Genomic DNA, 14,555 nt, shown 5'->3' on the forward strand with positions numbered 1-14,555 from the left:
TGTACTGCCTTGGTTCTATGTTACAAATTAAGATTCATCCCTTTCCTGTAAACTTACACTGTTTATTTCTATTGCCCCACTCTTGGTTGAAGCAAACTGCTCTTGGCCAAATAAGAAGTTGGTAACCTTTGACTTGAACTAAAGTGGAGAATTTTCCCAAGAAAGAGGCTGATACAAGAGTATTTTTCTACCTTTCTTTCACTTATATTTTTTCTTTTATCAAGACTCAAGCCTGAAGGACACTTACTGCATTTATTCAACTTCATTAGAGTTATGCTTGTTTTATGTCAGGGACATGTTAGGAAAAAACAAAGTGGAAAGAAATGGTTTCAAAATCTTTTCCTATATTTATTGATTAATAGGGCTGTAGTACCTCTGAATGCACAAACACTCTTCCTATCCACTGTGAAGAAAATTTACTTGAGCACAAGGAATGTGTCAGAATTGTTATGCATAAAATTTGTGTTGTTGATAGGAGTGGTATTTTCCTTCAAAACTACTAAACTGAAGAACAACAATCTTACAACCTCTGGCATCAGCTCATCAGTTTACTTTCATGCAGAGAATATTCTTTTTTTCCCCTTAAAACCTTCTCTTTCTTCTGTGATGGCTTGGGTTTGCTTGCTTACGTATGCTTCCCTTTGTAATATTTTCCTAAGATTCAAATTACCCTGAAATGCTTGCCTGTGGGTGATGGCCTCTGACTTATTTCTGATGCACTGCATCATTAAACAACATCAATTTTCCTTCTGAAACTCTATGAAAGTGAGCAAATTCTGTGGTTATGTCAGGAGACTTGTCTTCTCTTTCTCCCTGGGTTATAAACTTCCTGGCAGTTAACTGCCAGGATTTTGTCACGTTTGGTTCGTGTGTAGCTTCTGAAGACTTCATCTAACCTAGCCTTTTTTGGCAAACTCCCCATTACACTCTTAGGCTGACACTGGAGCAGCTCCATCTCCACTGGGATTTCTGAAGCAGACCAGCCGCTTTTGTTGCTATCAGAAGTGTTGTCTAAACTTGGTTAGAACAGAACTTGCTGGCAAAAATAAGATGATAACAACTGCCAAAGACCTTGCTGGTGCTCTGAATGTCATATGGCAGACCTCAGTGTTAGCAAAAATAAATTAATATCTAAACCTCTTTCAAACGGACTGATTCTTCTCCTTGTTTCTGCCCATAAACCCCACTTTTCCTGGTCAGAAATACAATTCTATGCCCTTCTCTACTAAAAGCAGTATGAATTTTATTTCTGACATGAAGGAATCTCGGAAGAGATTAAATTAGTATGGGCTGTGTTTTCCCATATATGAAGTACATTCTGCGTATGAGCTTATTTATAGCTTTTAGATGATGAATTTGTTCAAGGAGTTTTCTAGAAAAGGAAAAAAAAGTGCATGGTCTTTTATCTTTTGAAGATCTTTCCTGTTCCATTTGATATTTATACTGAAACATCAGATCCTTCCTACTTGTTTTTCATTAAATGCTTTGAATTGAAAAGTCTATGGAGAACATATTTGGACCGGGAAAGTTTTTATTGAGGCCATTCAAAGCTTTGTTATATTGTTTGTTTAAATTTTCTCTTCTGATGACAGTTTCAAATATTTGCAAGATAGTTTTTGAGATCCAATGTCTATCTTGTCAGTTAGGGGTTGACCTCTCCTGATCAGGATTTCAAGGTCTCCCAAAATTGTTTCCTGTTTTTCCCTAATAGGATAGTAAGATTAAATATTTACCCTTCATTTCATACAAATGGAATGTCAGAAAAATAAAACAAATTTCTCCAGCCCCCTGTGTAGCTTATAAAGTAGGTAGAAAATTGTCTGCATGTACAAATCTTTAGATTCTTTTTCTCATTGTCATTTCAGGCTGCTAGCAACTGGAATCTGTTTTATCAACTTTCATAGCTTTAATGCTACCTCATTTTCTGAAAGTATAGCCCTATTTTCAGGCTGTAACACAGTATAGTAGAGAGAAGTTTATGATTGATTGAAGCTGCCAGAGCTCAGAGTTTAGAATGTTTGGATTTGTGGAACTGCAGCTAAGGAGTGCCTGTTCCAGGCATCCTCTATGGAAAAGGCCAAGGTCAGGAAAAGTTAAACTGAAAAACGGCTGCTTCCTGAACCTATACTGTGCTTATTCTAAAAATTTAGCATTTGTTTCTACCTTTGAAATCATGGCAAATACTCTTATATCAAGCCATGTATGAATGCACATTCTGTTTTGCAGTACAGGCTCTCAAAAGTCAAAGATCAAAGCTGACGGCTGAGTTTTAGAGACCAGAGGGACAGAATCATAATTCAGCTCTTTGCATATTTCAGGTTATCTCCACTGGATACTTCCATCAAGGCTGAGTACGATATGAGAGAGTAAGCATTACAAGCAAATCCACCAGAGAAGAGGGAGAAAAAATATGTCTGTCTTCTGTCCAGCAACCAGAAGAGGATTGGATAAATGATCTTGTCAGGCTTTTATAAACCCCCGTTTATACTGTTCTTCAAAATCAGGGAAGAAAACAGTGTGTGCTGCGGGATCTTGTTGAATATAACATTGCCTGTTATATCAGCTTTAAATCTACAGACCACATTTGCATGAGGTGGGCAATATGCAGCACATCCCTTTTAAATTTTGTTGGGTTTTTTAAAGATAATCTTAGTTATTGTAATATGTAAGAAAATTGTGGTTCATGTGTTTTATAATTTGTCTGTTACCAGCTGAACTTAAAATCACTCAGTGGGGAACCCTGGCGAAAAAAGATGTCATCCACAGCTTGGGATAATTACATACCTGATATATTCTGGAGTTAATTAAAGTTTGATCCCCAAAACTATAAACCCCCAATCTGTAACAAAATCCCAAGCTTTACTGTCTTTTACTCCCTTTTACATGCTCATTGACTGTTTTTTATTGGTAGGAGCTAAAATTTAGAACTGAGTAGTAAAGTGTATTTCAGTAGTTTATTGAATTTACAAGAGATTTATTTTGATAGTAAAAAGCAGTTAAAATATAGGTGTCATGACTTGCTTGAAAGGTCTTGCTTTTTTGTGTATTTACAGTACTCATAAAGAACTGGGAAATCTGTAGTCTGCACAGCTTCCAAAACATTGTCATGAAAAATGGAGTGAACATTATGCATGTTTTAATATGAGGTTCTGCAGCTTCAGGAAGTGGTTCAAACAGACTCTGTCATTTGTCATGTCTATATATTTTAATCCCACATATTGAAATACGTACAAGTGTTCTTAATGCAGATTTGTAGGTAAAAAAGGAGGCAGTCATGTTGCATTAGAAACTTGTATTTGTTTTAATTAGGTTTCTGTAGATGAATCTGCTTGCAGAATGGAGACTGAAATTAGTAATCAAAAGTAGTTTCTGCATAAGTAGTTGGAAAATTTTATTGACTGAACTTTTCCTCCTTTTCTCAGAGCCAAAAAATCTTAAATGTTTGTGTTTTGGTTTTGATTTCTAGTGCATAGTTCTTTCTATTTTTTTAACTGTTGTCCTATTGTGTGGTAGATTTTAACATTACCTAAAGAGTATTTTTAAAGATGACATGAGTAAAATAGAGCTCTGCTGTAGGTGAGTAACAGGTCTTATAGACCAGTCCAACTTGAATGAGTCTGATTTTTAATCTGTAAGATGCTACTTGCTGATATCAAACAACTATACAAATTGCTGTTGGTGGAGTGTGAGACCAGAGCCCAAATGGCATAAAATAGCATTATTGTATCAATAAATAAACTCTCTGCAGCATAAATGCTCTATAGTAATACTTTTTGGATGTGTAAATGGTTTTGCAATTTAGGCATAAGATTACAGGTGCACAGATGTCTCATTTAGAAAGCTAAGTGTTATTACACTGATATATGGCTCCATGCCACATGAATAATAAATTTAAAATAAGACAGATTCTACTAGAACCACTCAGCTCTCAAAAAAAAGTGGGATAAAAGAGAGCTTTAGCACCAGCTTGAGATATGAGAGCAACACTGAGTAACCTCAGTTTGGTCTTGGATCTGAATTTGACCTTTAGTGGGCCAGTATACCTTTCGAATCCCTAAATGTTTAACCACAGAGCTAGAAAAATGGGCAGTAAAAATGCTGGCAGACTGTTAAGATTTGGTATATTGATATTTATCTGTAATTCCACATCAAACCAAAAAGGGTTTCTGTTATCCAGCTGGTTATGCTGGATAATCACAGTGTTTTCTTCTGGCCTCAATGTATGAATGAATTTATTTTGAAGAACTGTATTTGTGACTGCCTATAAAAACTGTTCAAAGATTAGTTGGCACAGAATAAAGCTGTTCTCACTAGCTAAAATACACAATAAATACTGTAAGTAATATTTTTCCTTACTTAGTTTTTTATGCTCAGTTTTTTATGTACTGGCTTCCTATTTGTTTCCTGTTGCAGTTCAAAGGGTTTATTCTAGCCATGCAGAAAATACCTTTTGTCATGTTTGTCACACACATCACTTCCTCATGCGCATCTAATGACATCCAATGCAAATAGATACATAACATGCATAATATAAACTAGTATTTTCTCCGGCTAACCATCCCAAAGTTTGTATTCCAGAGGAACAGCCATTTTGATCAATTTTTGTTTCAACTGGTCTAACCTGCAAATTACAGAGCAGTGCACTGTGTCTGAGTAAACAAGCTGTAAGAGTCTAGCTGTGACAGCAGAAGCCTCAGCCCACATGCAATGTCTTCTAGTTGAGTATATTCACCTGCAGGCAAGTGCCTGTCTCCTGGGCTCAATTGTTCCTGGCAGTAAAGGTAGTTTGGGTGCTCTTTGCCATATGCCGTGTCTCTCTTCGCTGCTTCCCTGTCACCAGCTTTGAGTTAAGTGAGGTTTAGATGGGTGGTTATGCTGGAGGACAAGAAGCTGCTGACAACAGGACGAAGTGTGGCAAAGCAGCAGGTTTGGCATACATTGCAGGCTTACATGCCCCACAGAGGGAGGATAAGATGGATACTGGCTCAGCAAAGCTAATGCTAAAGTTGGCAGACTACAGAGTTAGTGGCTGTTTCTCTGTGTTCTCAAAATCCTCAGGTTAGAAGCCTGCTACTAATGGATGATGTGCTGGTTAATTCTAAGTAAAACAGTTATATAACAGAGAATATTTACAATTCTTGAACTGTGTTATTTAAAAGGTCAGATTAGAGAGTCAGTGCTTCTTTTAAACCTTCAAGCCCAGGAACCTATGACACTGAATCTAAGGACTGGAGAACACGCTGCTGTGCACTGTTTCACCTGCTGCATTCACTCTCTTCCAGTTGCTGTGGATATTTGGGAAGCCTTAGTGACAGTAGGCTTGGTGCAGGTGTTACCGTGGCATGAGATGAACTTCAGAGATAATGTCCCAGTCATTCCGGTGCTGACACCTATGGACAGTGGGAAAAGAAGTGCACAGTGATATGTTTTTGCCATAAGTATTGCCTACAGTATAGTGACAAGTGGACTTAGTCTCCAAAGCTCATGCAAAATGAAGCAGTGTCTCAGAAGGACTCTGTAAGGCAAGAAGGAAGAGATGGTAAAGCTGAGCAATCCTTGGGGCATTTCCATGGAATATGGTCAATACTTGAATATAGGCTGGACAGAAATAGTTTCTGTAGACCATACAGCTAAATTCCTCCATACAATTATGATGGTAAGAAGTTGTGTGGAAATCTGGTGGTGGAAGGAGATGAAACTGGGAAGTCATTTGAGAAAACTGATAACTAGGAGAGTGTTAAAAAGGTAGAGAAACCCAAACCAACATGTCCAGGAAGCATAAGTTAGCAAATGGATTATGAGCTGACCTTGTTCCAGAAGCTAAAACTGTGTAGTTTAGCAAAGGACAGAGAAAGGTCTCTGTCTCCTGATAAGAGCAGAGAGTACTGAATTTCTTATCTTACTGGGTGTTTTGCTTTCTAAAAGGCGGGATAAATAATGAGTTATTTTTTATTCTTTTGGATTCTTAATAAAAGAAGCAAAATTTTGGTTTGGTAGGAGAGTGAAAGTAACATTCTAAAGGAGGACTGTAACATAGCAGCTGTGTTACCTTGGAAACAGTGTGAACCTTCATCATGCAGGTTGCATTAATAAATAGGTAATTAAGAATACTTGAAACAAAGCATACATCATGTGGTATTGCATCAGACTAAGTCAGTGTGTATTACCCTGAACTCTAACTCTACTGGGACAAACCATTAGCTAGCAAAATAAATACAGGTTCGGTCATTTTAAAGAGCATTAATAACTTAAAACAAATGAGGTTAGAAGCTCAATCTTATCAAGATTGCTATGAAAGGTTGTCTAGCTCTGCTAGGCTGCAATATGTACAAACTAGGAAGGGAAAGGGGATGAGCGGAATGAAAAATTCTTTTGCTTCAATACAGTATAAAATTTGCTAACTGTGCTAATGTTTGACTCAAAACCACCATTGGTTGACCAAGAAGAAGGAATCTTTAGTATATGAAAAGCTATACCATAGGTTAAACCAAAGGTCTTTCTAGTGCAGCACTTTATTCCTTCCACAAGTAGGTGTTTAGAGAAAGACTAAGAATAGGGCAGGGATTAATTAATCAATGAAGTAAAAACAGTCTTTGAGGAGTCAGAAGTTTAATGCCTTTCTGAACTTGATATACACCCAAAATACTTTGGTCAACCTTGTTTAAAGGTTTTCAAGAACAATTACTTTTTAGATCCTTCTAGATATTTAGCCTCCAAAAACATCTCCATAAGAATGAGTTTTATGAGTAAGCCATGTGAGAAAGTAGTTTCTTATGCTTGTTTTAAACCAGTTGCCCCATAGTTCTTGTTTCATGAGAAACAGTGAAAAATAACTATTAACCTCAATATAATTTTAAACATTGGTTGTTTCTTTTTCAATTGAAAACCCTGCTCAGTGAGCTGTCTTCATATAAAAGCTGGGATTTACACTTTTCTCATTCTACTCTGTTCTTTTTGAAGGAATATTATAAATGCAGGGTTGTACAGATACTGGCTGTACTATGGATTTATATAGCAGCAAGCTGTTATTTCTGTTTTTCCTAATGAGCTTATCACAGCTGTTTGTTTGATTACCCTTGAACACTCACTGAGATGGAGTTTTCAGAGGACTATTTAAAATGTCTCAAAGATCTCTTGCCTGAGAGGCTATAGCTAATTTATAGATCATCCTGCCTGCATAGTAAAAGCTATTTTCTCCCCATGTGCTTTACTTTGCCTTTTAGCAAGATTAAATTTCAGGTGCCATTTTATCAGTGATTTAGTCACTACAGTGATATCCTTCTGTATTTTTTCGCATTTGATTCTAGTTTTAACTATAAGCAAATGAAGAGATTCTGATTTAAGAAGATACTGAACAACACAGAACCCAACTCATAGTGGCTTCCCTCTATTTGAGAATTTTCCATTTATTCCTGTGCTTCATTTCCCATCTACTAACTAGTTTATAACCTACAAGAGGACTTCTTATGTTACCACATCACAGCAATCCTTCTAGCAGCAGTGAAGCATGCCTTATGATTTGGCAAGTCTCTCTGGGGGCATAATACCCTTACAGCCTGTTACCACTTTTATTTCAGAAACTTTCTGATAAGTTACTTGAATTTTATTGTACAGAGATGTATGGAGAGGCTTCTCTATTCTTGTGTAAGGTCACTTCTTTTCCTGACGAATACCTGAAGAATTATCTTCCAATGAATTCTGTGGAAGGCAGAAAATATTACATTCATTACCTATAATGTAGAACATATACATGTAATGTGTTGAAGTGGCTGATGTGGTGACACAGTTCATTAAAACATATTGTTCCACAATTTTGGCCTGTCATTGTGACATTACAAAGACAATGAAGGCGTCTCATCTCCACCAAGCAGGATCTGAGCTTCCCAAAGGAGCATTCCTTGCTCATTCAAATGTTTCCGGAAAACTGTAGTCGTCAAAAGTAGAGTTGAGCCTAAGAATGAGGACTTTTGGGTTGTGGTAGTGGAGTTTCTTTCAATAGTAAACAATGATTTGGGAATTTTACATGAACATCTCAAGTAACTGATGTGGAAAAATAGTTACTCTAAAATGTTTTATTTTTTAAAATAATTAAGTCCTTAATCTTTGTACAGCAAGATTTGAGTGTTATATGTCCCACCCATGAAATCCTAAAATTCAAGTTTCCAGACTGCAGTGCCTTAGTATTTAACTACAACATGAGAAGTTTAGCCACCCAAAATTCAGGATCTGGTTGCCCAACATTTCAGCTACCCAACCACAACACATATGGTAGGATTTTCCAGAGAGAAAACTGGGAGAATCTAAGTTAGGATCCCTCCTCTCTATGCTGATTTATATGTGGAATGTACATATCTAACTGTGTGTGGATTTGGATAGTTTGACTATCTTCTGAGGTGTAGAACAGAAGGCACACATGATACTCTACACTCAAAAATCTCTAGTACAAAGGATTGTTAAAACTTTCACAGGGTTAAAGCACAAAAACTAAGGCTCAGTTTATACTTTTCAAAGACTCTCGAGTCTCCTCTACGTTTCAGGTCTACAAATATAAAATGACAAGAAGAGTAGTTACATCTCTGGTGTGCTGGGAAGATACACATTGTAAGTAACTGAGGCACTTGTCTAATACAGTCAGGATGGGCGCAGAAGTGATCCGTGGGTCTGGGCTGACCTGCACAGGACCTGCTTAGCTTGTTATGTGATCTTGAGGTTACGTCCTCTCCTTTCAGGAGGTGTGGACATCTAGTATTTTTGGGTAAAATCTGGATGAATGACGTGACTGATGTGGTACGTTGATAACACAGTACCTGCTGGGGGTTGAGCACCAATACTGTGCTCCTGACTGCTGGGCACGCCACCCAGCTCACGAGTGCGGGCACAACTGTGCTGCTGGTGTAGTCTACCACGGACAGTCACCTCCTCGGTGGGGACGGGGCACAGCCTGTGCAAGCGCCAGCCGCAGGCTTCGCGGCCCGGGCGGCGCGCTGTCCGCCGCTGTCCCAGCGCCCATCCCGCCGCCGCTCGGGTGAGTGCCTGTCATGTGGCGGGCACGTCACGGGGGGCGCGGTGCGGCCGCCGGGGCCGGAGGCGGTCTCGGTGTGCGCTCTGCCCCCGCCACACGCGCGGGTCTGCACGGCCGCCCCACAGCCGGGCACCGTGTCCTTTGGGGTCACTCCCCGTGTCGCACGGCGTGTGCGTGTGTGTGCCGGCCGCGGGCACCATGCAGTCCGTGTGCGTGCTGTGCCTCTCCCCGTTCGCACTGTGCCTCCGCGTGTGTGTGTGCGGCCCCGGCCCCTGCGCGGCCCCCGCCGCGGCGGGGCCCTGCCCCTGGCTCGGGCGGGCGGGGCGCCCGGGGGGGCGGCGGGCGGGACCCCGCGGAGCCGCGGGGCACCGACCGCCGCCCAACTCCCCGCAACGCCCGGCTCGGAGGAGGCGGCGCGGCGGTTCCCTCGCCCGCCGCGGCCCGGCCCCTTCTCCCCCGGGCGCCGCCCCTCTCCGCGCCGCCTGTGAGTCAGGGCTTTGCCGGGCACGGGCGGCAGCCGCGGCCGGAGCGGACGGGCAGCCTCCGCCGCGGGGCTCCATGGAGAAAGCGGCGGGCGAAGGCGGCGGCAGCAACAGCAGCAGCCGCAGCAGCAGCCGCCCCACGTCGGCGGGCTCGTCCCCCTCGTCCTCCTCCGCCAGCCGCGGGCTCCCGGGCCGGGCGGCAGCCGCGGGCAGGCTCGATGGAGGCGGGGGCGGCGGCAGCAGCCCCGGCTCGGCGGCGGCCAGCCCGGGGGGCGCGCAGGCGCCCAGCGGCGGCAGGCGGCGGGAGTCGGTGCTGGAAGGGACGCTCAGCAAATACACCAACCTCCTGCAGGGCTGGCAGAGCAGGTAAAGCGCCGGGCCGGCCCCCGGCGGCGCTGCGGGGCCGCGTCCTCGCCCCCGGCCGCCCCCAAGATGGTGCCCGGGCAACCGGCGCCGCCGCCGCCCGCCCCGACCCGACCCCGAACCGCCCCGGCCGCCGCGTCCCGAGGCCGGGCTCCATTCCCCTCTGCGCCCGCTCTCCTTCCTTTTGTTTGACTTGTTTATTTTTCCAGCCTAGTTTGGCATACGGGCGGCGGGGAGGTGGCCCGGCGCAGGGTCGGAGCCGTGTCCCCCAGCGCGGCCGCCGCAGGTGCGGGCCGGGGCAGGGGAGGGCTGAGGCTGCACGTGCTGCTGTCCCTGCATGACAGGGTTCCGTTTTAAAGCTCCTTTTTCTATCACGTTAGTCTCTGTCTCCTGTGAAGTTAGCTTGGATAACTTAGAGAATGAAAAACTGAGAGCCTCCCAAAAATAAATGGGGGAAAATGTCATGCTTGTGATTATTACTATTATTTTTTTGTTGTTGTTGTTATGAGGTGGGACAGTGGAAACAGTTACCTTTGTGTTCAATAAAATAACTTGTGTTGCTATGTCCTACCTGTTTGACAAGCCCTAATTTGTGCTGATACAGTGACAGGCCCAGGTCCTGCAATTTGTTGGGTGTGGACAGGCTGACTTGCATCTGTGGAAGTCCCGAGGAAGGTCTGGTTTTGGTCTAGTCGTAGTGCAAAATTTTTAGAGTTGGAGCCAGACTGTGGAGTTGATAGTGCTGTATTGGGATCTGTTGAAAGCAAAAGAGATTTCATGTCAATGTTTTACTTTTTGTTACTCAACTTTATCCTCTTAGTGGATGGACAAAGATGTGTGTCCAAAACTCAGCTTTTCCATATAAAGCAACACTGTGGTGGTTTTAAAGAGAGGAATATGCTATAGAGAGAACAAGTGCAGGACTAGTTATAGAGCTCTGCAGAGACCTTTAATAAAACTAACAAAAAGACCAAAACCTGCTGTTACTTACATTAGGCGATCACAAGCAATATGAACACGTGAATGGCTGGGATCTTGATGTTCTGACAGTAAATTTAAAGCATTTATAAGTGACAGAGTTGCATAAATGCCAGTGATGCTCTGGTGTTGACTCGTGTGTGGCTAAATCAGTGCTAGGACTACTGTAGCAGTACTTCCTGAAGAATTTCAGGAGCTGGTCTAATTCCATACACTGGAGGCCATGCGTAGGTGTACCAGCTATAAATTACAATGAACAAGTTTGGTATGAACTGGAGACACACTCGTCTCTATTAAGCTTGACTGCTTCAGCATAGACATAGAAAAGGCCCTTCGCTGTCATTTGGTTACTGTAGTTCTGTTCTAGATGCACGTTAGACTTTTATCTATTTGTTGGTTTATTTAGTCCTCCTGTAGTTTTCTTTAAGAAACAAACACATTTTGATACCTAAAATGTAGGACTGAAATCCATGACTAAAAATTAAAAGCCCCCTTCCCCCCTTTTTTCTCCTGACACCTCCCTCTCTTTTACTGTGTGTGATTTTAAGGGTGTAATCTGAAATTACAAAAGAGGGGTAATGGCTTGTAAATCTTTGGGTCTGAAGCTGCCTGTTTTTTGTATTGGGAAGCATTAAATCTTTAATAAGGCTAACAGCTGGAAATAGTGTGCATAATCTGTGCGTGTCCAAGAAATTTTACCTGAAAACATCATGGAAAAAAGATAAATGTCACTTAAGCAGTTCTACCACAGCAGCTGGAAATTAATGTTGGCTTACTTTCAGCCGTCTTTTTATATACTGCTTTATTGTCCTTTGTCAATTGGCAGTTTTATTTTCTGTAAGTCAGGCTTTTTGAGCAAGTGGTTTTTCATGAGACAGCTTTTAGGATAAGTAACTTTTTTAGTTTGCTCACTTTGTTCTGTTGATGCATGTAGCTGTGGTTCGGGATGTAGAATCTGATGCAAGTTCTAAAGAGATTAGTTGAAACTTGAGGCTCACAGAAGTTGATCTTACTATATAGTGTTCAATAAATGAGTAGTGATCCATGAGTTTGAGCATGGTTGTCCATTTGGCCTTCTGGATATTTGTTATGGATTGTGTTTACTGTGAATTGGAGCTCATTCTGTAACAGTCTCTAAGTGACTTTGTAGCTGGCACCTGCAGTGTATTTGTTAGCAGACAGATCAGTTTTGCATTTATTTGAAAAACACAAGATTGTTTAGCTGCATGATCAATACAACCAGATGGCGTGAATATAAATAAAATGGAAAAATAAAGCAAAAACTGACAGAGTTCACTTATCATGGATTTGGAATGTTCTTCTTTAAAGCTCCTTATCCATTAGCCTAAATAATTTAAATGTAGTTAATGTTAGCTCTTGCTGTGTGGTATTGAAGTTGAAAGGCTTTCCTAGGTTATCCAGCACTTAGTGTGCAGAGTAGCCTTTACAAGTCTGAAGCAATTACTGTAATTTGAATTATAATAAAGTAGTGTCACTTCTGAATAAATGTTCCTTTAGCAGACATATGCAAGATAGTCTTGATTTTGGATGAGGCAACTGAATATGATTACTGAAGCATATCACTTCATTTATAAGCATTAACTGAAGTTATTGTAGGCCTCAAAGTCAGTCAATTGGGATAGCTGCATTACTACTTATTTTGAAAATTTCCGAGGGTTTGTTGTTTGTTACTAAAGGAATTCATTTGTTGTACTCTAGCAGATCAGGAACAGCCTGATCTGGAAATGAGTGAGGTGATTCCTCACCTTTATGACAAGCAGAAGGAAACTGGTTTTTTTGTTTCATTGTTTTGAAACAGTTTGTTGTGTGAGAAGGATGTCAAGGGGCCTGGCCATTTGGAGTGTCTCCACTTAAGCCTCTAAGTTTCTGTGGATTTATTCTGGTATGGATACCGTGGAGAGAGCGGAGCTTAATCTGAAACAGACTCTTTGACATAAGAACACTTCTGTCTGGTCGGAGACATTAAGGCATCTGGCTGAATTTACTATGAAATTACGAGTAATTGTGTTCTCAGCTGAAGTACTGTTATGAATAATTTCTGTTGGGATTTACGTGTTACATGTGTATGGGAGGGTAGAGCTTGTGTTTTAAGCAGGAGTTACGTGGATTTGATGGACAAACATGTCTCTGTAGTGTCATCTCATGGCATGCAAGACCTATTTTTCATTAATTAATTTGAAATTATTGAAATACTTGACATCTGTGACATTACTGTCATGTCTTTTGAGTAGGGTGTCAAAATCGAAAAAATTTACAACCCACATTTTCCCAAGGTAGTGGGGAATTCATGGTGTCTGCATCCCCCTTTGCTTTTCCCCTGAAAATACTTAGTACTTACACTTGCAGGGTTTTATCCTGCAAGTGTGTATGAAGTATCAGCTGCATTTGAGCTGGGACTTAAATTTGGGTTTATAACCACAATAAATGGAGCCCTGGCTGATGGATGTTGTCGCCTCTCTGAGGTGAACTGCTCTGTGCAAGTTATTCTGTAGCCCAGTTGTTTTCTAAAGCATTATTTTGGCCTACTCCTGTTTCCTCTCACCGTCAGGAAATATATTGTATTACCAGCCTGCATGAATCATGCCCTGACTTCTTGTGCTTGGGCACCATCAGACTTCTTTTGGGGATTAGCTGCATTTCCTGTAGGTCAATAAAAAGTGTACTTTGGGGCAGTCTGGGGATTTTTTGCACTCAGGATCTTTATCAGGCTCTCCAATGCTGTGGTGTAATCTCTGTTCTCGTGTTGTTGCACAAAACAGTTGCAGTCTGACACCTGCCACAACAGAAAGACCCTTTCTAATTACCACTGTCCCAAGCAGCAGGTAGCCATCAGATTTTAGTGCCACTTGAGGGGCTGATTTCACTGGCTCACAGAACTTGTGCTGCTCTAATTGCAGCTGTTATGGGAGGATTTTCTACATAGGCTGACAAAATGTGTCAACAGTGTATTGTGCTGTAGCACAAAACTCTGTGTGTACCATTTTTGTTTATATATATATATATATATATATATATATATATATATATATATATATATATTTTCTGGAGAAACAGATTGTGACCTCTTAGAAGAATTGACAAAGGTGTCTTCAAACACAATAATAACCTCTCTCCCCCTCTTTCTGAGTCTTTCAGTCAAGTTTTTTGAGCAATGACTTGGGGCATTTTTCCAGTATAAAAATTTAGTATGTGGTTACTGAACAAACTATATGACACTGGTTGTATGGGTATACCTGTAAGGCTGCTGAGAGGGAAATCTGTCCTACAGAAAGAAACTGGGTTTTTTTACTATAAGTATAAGCCACTCTCCTAATAAGCCATATTAGCCATATTAAATAGCCTAACAGTAGATAGTATCTGAGAATTAATTTAATTTCATGTTTGCGAAGTTTGCTGAAATGAGAAGTTCCTGTGTTCTTACTGGAATTAGATTAACACCAGCTCCTCCACTGCGTATTTTTTCATCTTAGTGTGATTCTGTGGCATGTCTATCCAGGGCTTTGTGTAGTGTTGTAATACCCTCCAGGATTTATTTGCAGAGTCCATGAACAGGGAGGCTCCCTTTTAAGGAGCTGGAGATACAGTGTATTCTGTTTCTTCTCTTCTGCATCTCCTCCTTGAATTTTGGAACCTTGCTTATAATTTGTAAGGAATTGTGGAAACCTGAAAATTTCAAGGTGTTTTTATAC

General features: G+C 41.3%; 1 protein-coding gene across 1 annotated transcript in view; it reads left to right on the forward strand.

Moving 5' to 3' along the window:
- The first annotated feature begins 9,523 nt into the window (after positions 1-9,523).
- OSBPL10 (oxysterol binding protein like 10) overlaps positions 9,524-14,555 on the forward strand; it is a 113,964-nt gene continuing 108,932 nt past the window's right edge. Inside the window, exon 1 of the mRNA XM_066194035.1 lies at positions 9,524-9,870. Within this exon, the coding sequence (XP_066050132.1) occupies positions 9,581-9,870 (290 nt within the window). The 5' untranslated portion in view covers positions 9,524-9,580. The remainder of the gene's footprint in view (positions 9,871-14,555) is intronic.

Source organism: Chamaea fasciata, unplaced genomic scaffold (assembly GCF_029207755.1).
Source record: "Chamaea fasciata isolate MVZ Bird 193981 ecotype frontalis unplaced genomic scaffold, bChaFas1.0.hap1 SCAF_1, whole genome shotgun sequence".
Taxonomy (NCBI): Eukaryota; Metazoa; Chordata; class Aves; order Passeriformes; family Sylviidae; genus Chamaea; species Chamaea fasciata.